The 8,276-nt window shown below is 34.8% G+C and overlaps 1 protein-coding gene across 1 annotated transcript; it reads right to left on the bottom strand.

The window, feature by feature from the left end:
- Positions 1-5,635: 5,635 nt before the first annotated feature.
- On the bottom strand, positions 5,636-7,975 carry LOC120079415 (pre-mRNA cleavage factor Im 25 kDa subunit 1). The gene is made up of 7 exons (XM_039033584.1): positions 7,553-7,975; positions 7,427-7,472; positions 6,724-6,817; positions 6,556-6,629; positions 6,369-6,455; positions 6,165-6,275; positions 5,636-5,973 (listed from the first exon to the last, which is right to left on the bottom strand). The coding sequence occupies exons 1-7, from the start codon at positions 7,720-7,722 to the stop codon at positions 5,902-5,904; spliced, it is 654 nt and encodes a 217-aa protein (XP_038889512.1). The 5' UTR covers positions 7,723-7,975; the 3' UTR covers positions 5,636-5,901.
- Between the last annotated feature and the right edge of the window lie 301 nt (positions 7,976-8,276).

Raw genomic sequence — 8,276 nt, 5'->3', positions numbered from 1 at the left:
AACTAGGCCAAAATTACTATTTTGCCCCAGTAGTTACATTTAACTTCTTAAGTACCACTGATCCCTCTAATGAACAATAAGTCACAGTCCAACTATGACTAAACCTCTTTCGAACCAGGAGAGGGTGTGACGTCATATTGTTCAAGCCCTAGAATCAGCCATTAAGGGAGCAATTTATCTACTTACCCCAATAATGGGGAATGAGTGAATTTCATCTTGTGTAGTTGTATTCCCAGCTCCCCAAATATGACGAATTTAGGTTATTACTTAAACATGATCCACCTGTATGTCTCTACATATATGTTTAAGCTACAAATGATAACCTTGGATGTTAGTTTATTAGTTTGTGAGTTTAATGCTACTAAATGTCAAATAAAACATCTCATATTTTATTAAATAAATAAAATGTTTGTACAATACAATTACAAACTACAGAACTCTATGAGATTTAGGGCATCAACCCCAACAATCTCCCATTTGTCCTAAAGCTAGTAGGGTGTACAATATACAAGTCATATTAATATAGAAGTACATAAAGCAATAAACTAGGGTATAACATGCGCCCAGTACAAAATCTCCCATTTGCCCTAGTCTAAATGTGGCCTGTCCCGTAAACCATACTTTGTAGGTGACCCTCAAGCACCTTAGTCGTGAGGACCTTTGTAAATAGACCAGCAATGTTGTGTTCTGAAGCTATCCTTGTGGCCATTATGTCCCCTCGATGCACCATCTCTTGGATGAGATGATACTTCCCCTCAATATGTTTCCTGCGTTTGTGACTTCAAGGCTCTCAGGAATTAGCCACAGCACCACTACTGTCACAATAAAGGGTGATGGGCTTTGACACATCTGGAACCATTTCCAGGTCAGTCAAAAATTTTCTAAGCCACACAGCTTCTTAGTAACTTCACAAGCCACTACGTACTCAGCCTCCATGTTGGAGTCAGTAATGCACCCTTGCTTGGTTCTCTTCTAGACTACTGCTCCTCCGTTAAGAGTGAACACTGATCCTGATGTGGATTTCCTAGAATCCTTATCAGTCTAAAAATCAGAGTTCGTGTATCCTATAAGGATCAAATCCTTAAAACCATACACGAGCATGTAATTCTTTGTTCTCCGTAGATACTTGAGGATATTCTTAACAACAGTCCAGTGATCAAATCCTGGATTAGACTGATATCTATCGACTATCCCCACTGCATAGTAGATTTCAGGTCTAGTACATAATATCGCATACATTAGGCTACCAACAACCGATGCATAGAGGATCCGTCTCATTTCCTCACCTTCTTGAGGTGTCTTAGGACACTGTTCCTTAAACAATATGACTCCATGCCTGAAAGGTAGTAAACCTTTATTGGAGTTATGCACAAAAAATTTGACAAGCATCTTGTCAATGCACGATGCCCAAGACAAGGCTCACGTTTTGCTCTTTTGATCTCTAAAGATCTGAATGCCCAGAATAAACTGCACCCCTCCCAAATATTTCATTTGGAATTGATTGCTAGCCAATTCTTAATTTCGATCAGTAGACCTACATCATTCTCAATGAATAGGATATCATCTACATACAATACTAGAAAGGCTACTGAACTGTTGATGATTCTCTTGTAAACATAAGGCTCATCAACATTTTGATCAAAGCCATAATATTTGATTGCAGTATCAAATCTTATTTTCCAAGATCAAGAAGCTTGCTTCAGTCCATAGAGGGACCAATTAAGCTTGCAAACCTTTTGCTATTGACCTTGGATTATAAATCCCTCAAGCTGCTTCATATAAATGGTCTCCTTAAGATTGTCATTCAGAAAAACAGTCTTGACGTCCATTTGCCAAAGCTCATAGTCATAATATGAGGAAATGGACACGAGGATTCAGATAGACTTCAACATGGCAACATATGGGAAAGTCTTCTCATAGTCGACTCCTTCAACTTGGGTATAATCCTTTGTCACAAGTCTAGCATTGAAGGTCTGTACCTTCCCATCAGCACCCCATTTTCTCTTGTAAATCCATTTGCAACCTATACCCTATGAGGTTGATCTACAAGATCCCAAACAGAATTGAAGTACATAGACTCTATTTCGGGATTCATAGCTTTGATCCACTCATCTCTGTCAACATCCTCCATTGCCTTATTGTAAGACGGTGGATTCTCAACATCTCCATCAACTACGATAGTTAGGATTTATGTTAAACCCATATAACGAACAGGCGGGTTTGGAACCCTCCCATAACGTCAAGACTCCCTTAACATTTGAGGTGGATTTGACTTACTAGATGAACCAACTTCAACAACTCTTGTTGAGGTGTTGGGTTATTCAACAACTCTTGTTGAGGTGTTGGGTTATTCAACAACTCTTATTGAATGTTCAGTAGTTTCCTTGGAAAGTTCATTCAACACAATCTTACTGTGGGGTTTAGGCTCCTTTATGTAGTCCTTTTCTAAAAATGTAGCATTTATCTATGGGTTTTATGTCCTAAAACTCGTGGTTTGTAAACAATAAAACTTATTCTGAAAATTCAATAAGTTGTTATTGAAAATATGTATTGCTTATTTCGTTTTAGAAATAAATCTAATAAACTAAAAGATCCATGACTACATGAGTACTTGAACTTTATATGGAGACATAAAAGTGGATCAAGTTCAAGTAAATGGTCAAAATGATTCATGGTATATAAATAAGGTTAGGTGTCTTATTCTGGTAACACTATCAGATGCGGCCCACTCTGTAGTTGTTACATTGAGGAGTGAGGGCGTCTTGTGCAATGAGTTTGTACAAGATCGGACCACGAAATCAGTCACTCTTACTTTATAACGTTGTTTACTATTTAAGGCTGACTATTTCAAAGCGATGACCTAGGTAACTTGACCTTAATCCTGAGCTAACTATGAACTCCTGTTTATTCGTGATTATTTTTAGATTTGTATAGGTGAGGGTTGACTCAACAACGTCAGCTCAATAAACCTCAATTTCAGGGATAAGACCGAGTAGATAGCTGTGGACATAGGGGTGCAAGATGGAATTCACTCCTACCCACTTTCAAGGACAGTAGAGAGGTTGTTCCCTTAACTGCTTACTCCGGGTCTTGAACAATGAGCCCCACCCTCTTATTGGCCCGAGAGGGACTTAGTTTGTTGACTGGATCACAAACCAATTGTTCATTAGAGGATCAGTGAGACTTAAGGAACAAGAGGTAATCTCAAGGATAAAACATATATTTGACCTAGCCATTATTACGAACAACCTGTGAAGAGTTAACTTACTAATCATGGTTATATCGAGTGGACATAATATATCTACAGTGAGGGAAATGCAGACTTTAGTGGAGTGACCTATTAGTTAACGAATGTGGGTTAATTTGGTGTAAAGAGTTTAGCCAATTAATCTCGGATCGTTGGAGCCCATGATCTGTAGGTCCACAAGGTCCCCCTACTAGCTCGTAAATGGATTAGCTTTAGAGTAACGTGATAAATTAATTTGAAACGTTCAAATTAGAATTAAAGAGAATTAGTAATTATATGGATATAATTACACATTTAATTTTGGAATTAAACGAAATTGAAAAATTAATTAATATTTAAATATGATTTAAATATTAAATTCATGAAGGTGCAATTTGTGTAAAATTAATTTAATATTTGATATTAAATTAATTAGAATTAATTAAATTATTTATTTATTATTAATTTTATTAGAAAATTAATTTATAAAATTAATTTTATAAAATTAATAAATGTTTTCCGTTTTGAAAAACAAAATTGATTTTAGAAATCATTTTAAAAATCAAAATTGGGAAAACACAAGAAAAGAGAAAAGTTGGATTTCTCCATTAACACCTTCAAGTTGCTCACAACAATCCCACTTGCTCCAAGTTGCTCACAACAATCCTACTTGCTCTTGCTTTAGTACTCCAAGCATAAGCTGCATCTCATGCAACCTTCTTCTTTGCATTTTTAGACGTCCAAAGCTTTGTTTTATTTATTGACATCAAATCTAAGGATTTTGCTATTCAAAACTTACAAATAGTTCGATTTATAAAGCCAACGAATAAGTGAGACAACCAAGCAATTTTTGTATTAGAATTTAATTGCCAACGTCTAAAAAAATTGAAGTGACATGAAACATCTTAAACATGACATAAAGTCTGAAGAAACGAGAGAAATACATAATATATATATATATATGTGTGTTAAATTATCGAGAAATCCGTGAACTATGAGGTTGGTTTCAATTGGTGTTAAATTATTGCCAATTGTAACTTGTAATTTCAAAAAGTAGTTTGAAGTATGATTTCAAACCAATCCGTGTCAGACTTTTGTCTTTAAAATCATGGAAATTGCATACATGAAAATATCTAGAAAAAAGAATTATTATTATAAATATTCTATTTAGTCTTTTAGTCTTTAGTTTTGTTCAATTTAATTATTATATTTCAAAATGTTACAATTTTAAATTTTGTTTCATATCATAAACATCAACATCTCGTCTGATCCTACAATATCTAGGTGTCAAAGAAACTCATAGAATATTAATCATAAATAAGTGACAACTATAGATTGAACTCATGACCTCTTTAATACTTTATCGAGATATAATAAGTTTCAAATTTACATTTTTAACCTTTTTTTTTTTTTTTAACTAAATATTCACTTTCTCAAATAATTTTCAAATTCGTAGGAACCAAATGTTAACTAATCAAAGTTTAGCCAACATATACAAATAATTAGACAACATATACAAATAAAATAAACAGTAGATATTGTCTATAGATATATAGATGATGATAATTAAGAGGAGATTGATTTGAAGTTGTGATTTGTAAAAATAAAATTAAAACAAAACAGGAGATTTGGAGAAAATTAAGACCCATTTAGTAACCATTTTATTTTTTATTTTTGATTTTTAAAATTAAGTCTATTTTTTTCTCACTTCTTACTACCGCATCTTTCTTAAGTACAATGATTGAATTCTTAATCAAATTTTAAAACAAAAACAATTTTTTAAAAACTACTCTTCTTAGTTTTCAAATTTTGGCTTTGGTTAAGATAGATAATTGGAGATATTAGTGTCGGTAGACTTATTTTAAGAAACAATAACAAAAATAAAAAAAGAAGTGGTTACCCAATGGGGATAAGATAATTGAAAGTACTAACTCATTTCAATTACCTTCTAAAAAATTCCTACAACCTTGGTCCTACAAAATTTTCCATTGAAATACATCCCACGTTGAAATAGATAAAGAACGTTCTAAAGCTTCGAAGACCACAAGTCCTAAAATAAGAAAATCCAAGTAACAGAAAACAAAATACAAAACCTTGAAGCAAAATGTAGCTAAAATAAGAAAATCTAGCACAAACAAGCAACGAGTGTCACTCATAATAAAGCTACCAAGGCCACAAATAACTGTCTTCGGATAAGGATCACAATTCACATATGATATGTATTTGCCACTTTTGACATGGCATAAACGCAACCTTCACTTCCAATATATATACACACAATTTCATCTACAAATTGAGCAGACAACATACCTCATCATTTCTCCGCATCCTTCAGTGAGAGAATGTAATAAGTTTGGTTGTAGCACATCAAAATTCTGTTCATTAGCACAATAAAGTCGAGAGAATTGATAGCAATTTAAACAATCATGTAGTTTTAGCACTCATTAAAACAAAAGTTGTAAAGTAACAATTTCGACCTATATGACTATATATATCTTCATACTTACAAAATCATCACCATGATTTATGTGCATATGTTTTATACAAGGGTCTGTCAACATTCATAGAAACTTAGCTGACAGCTCTATAATGTACTAATAATAAATATATTAATTTCTTTGGTCCGCTAACCACTGACCATAGCTCTTCATCTGTTATAATTAATAAGATGAATCTTAGGTTTCGATGATGTCGAAGGAGAACTTAGAAAGCAGCTGCGGAATGCCAGATATAACTGGCCCATATGTCTGCAAGATGACAGGATTAACATGTAGATAGATTATGCACCACATTTTAACTCAACAATATATAGAGATTATTTCAAGAATTTCCATAACAAAATTGATTTTTCTTTCCTTTTCTTCCAATCCTTCAAGGAAAAAGTAAGATTTTCAAATATCACAAATTGGACATCCACAAAGTGACTTGGTTAAGATACCTTATGGTTTTCGTGAATTTGGCATAAAGGAACAGCGATCAACTTGAGGTTCTTTGGCACAACGAATTTTCGACTCTCCGGCAACTTGACCAGGAAAAGTTTAGTGCACTCCTGCATCAGGTTGTGAGTGAGTGAGTTACAGGCAAATGATGCATAGCTCAATAGTCATAGTTTAAAGGAAGTAGTTTGCATTCGAAAAAATACCTTGGCCCCTTTAACAGTACTGGACAAATATGGAAAGAGCAGGGTTTCAAAGTCAGGCCTCCACCACATACCGAGGCACTCGCCCACCTAAATGTGAAAATAAGAAAACTTCAAATTCCATCATTCATAATTGCAGTAATAATACATGGTAGACAAATAAAAGAAATAGATTTGGGCATTACAATACCTCCCAATCAGATGCATCAGAGGCTCCATTGGCAGAAAGCTTCCTTGACAACTTTCGCGTCAAGCCATCAACATCTGTAAATTGAGATCATCCACCACAATAAACTATCCAATCAGCATAACTATTAGACAAACGCAGCAGCAGAAGGGATTCAAAGCACACATTTACCCGATTCGTTAGGCCTTAGGCGACCACCAGGAAGCTTGAAAATTGAATTACGTATTTGAAACAGCAACAAATGAGGATGCTTGAATAGTTCAACCTAATTTGAGAATAATGGACGCTTTCAATTATAATGCAGTATCTAAGCACTGTTTTTGATCGCATGATGAGGTGTCCATTTAGAAATTGTGTAGCAGAAAAGCATCCTGAATTCAGGTTCATCAATCTAAAAGTTATCTCCTAAAAGGTTTTATGGATAGAAAAGTTCGGACTACCATGATTTCTCTCAAAATGGAAATGAAGTAAGGAGATCAACTACGGATTAAAAAAAAATCATGTTCATTCCACACAATAAAGAACCAATCACGCAAAAGCCAATAAATACGGCCAAGATGCAAAACTTGTGAATCATAAATTAACTGAAAGCTCCACTTAATTACTCTTAGTAATCAGGTATCATGATTATCAATCTAACAATAGCGAGAGAAAAGGTCAAATAAGCCGATGCTACAAGTTATAACTACACTGACCGGAACCAATAGTATCAGAATTCCACCGATTAATTAGGCGTCAAGCAGTTCGAGGACGATGACGACAGAGTCAGTATAAAAAGTCTATATGCCTAAAGAAATCAACCAGTAGGAGGCACAAGATTGCGGAAATGGAAGTATAAAATAAAATAGTTGTAAAATATGAAGAAGGAACGAACCAGCAAAACTGCTTCGACAGAAGTCCTCAATCCGTAAGCGGCATAACTGCAGAAAAAACAGATTAAAGAAACAGAAGGAACTTAAAGAGCAAACTGTAGTCAACGGATTAAAGTGAGAAATGATACTTGGATTTCATCCTGAGGAGGCGATCAGCGAAGGTCTCGTCCTTGAAAAGAAGAGGCTCTTTGGATTCAAAGTAGTAGTTGCTGAGAGGGTAAATATGGATGGATGGGCGTTGGTCGGCGGCGGAAGCTTCATCGTCGTCCATAGCATGCAAACGTCCGTCGTCTCCCATGGCGTGGATTGGGGAAAAAGAGGAGAGAAATGGAGAAATGGAGAATAAAAGGAGTAAAGTGAATTTGGGGAATATAGGTGAGAAGTGGAAATGGAAGTGTGAAGATGTCGTGTTGGTTGGAGAGAAGGGACACGAAGAAGCGGAAAAGTGGAGTGCGTCACTCACTGCGTAATTCTCTTCTAATTAAGCCTAAAAAGAAGACTCAGACAAGACGACCACTGGGAGAGCAAAAGGGAAGGGACGAAAAGGAATTTGAGAAGAGAATGATGCTAAGCTAACTCTCATAAACTCTTTTTTACTCTCACTCTCACTCTCACTTTCTTATTTCTCAACAACTTCCACCCATGGGCCTTTTTATTTTTATTATTATTATTTTTCGAGTTGTAAATATAATAATCAAGTTCAAAGTATTCGTATACATAGTGTAATGAAAAATAATTTATACATATAATAAAATTTAGATTTTACTTTCAAAGTCTATTAATTAGGTCATATCGCTAGTAGAGGTCTAAATAGATAGATCACATCACTAGTAGGAGTCTAAACGATAGGGC

This window comes from Benincasa hispida, chromosome 6, assembly GCF_009727055.1.
Source record: "Benincasa hispida cultivar B227 chromosome 6, ASM972705v1, whole genome shotgun sequence".
Taxonomy (NCBI): domain Eukaryota; kingdom Viridiplantae; phylum Streptophyta; class Magnoliopsida; order Cucurbitales; family Cucurbitaceae; genus Benincasa; species Benincasa hispida.
The sequence above is the reverse complement of the archived record's forward strand: the minus strand, read 5'-3'. Positions and strand labels throughout refer to the sequence as shown.

What these genes read in the sequence shown, in the direction of transcription:
- LOC120079415 (XM_039033584.1), bottom strand. Translation starts at nt 7,722, where the DNA reads ATGGGAGACGACGGACGTTTGCATGCTATGGACGACGATGAAGCTTCC. An exon ending in CTGTCGAAGCAGTTTTGCTG is followed by an intron (nt 6,818 to 7,426) that starts GTTCGTTCCTTC and finishes TTCTCAAATTAG; the next exon opens with GTTGAACTATTCAAGCATCC. An exon ending in CTGATGCATCTGATTGGGAG is followed by an intron (nt 6,456 to 6,555) that starts GTATTGTAATGC and finishes TTTCACATTTAG; the next exon opens with GTGGGCGAGTGCCTCGGTAT.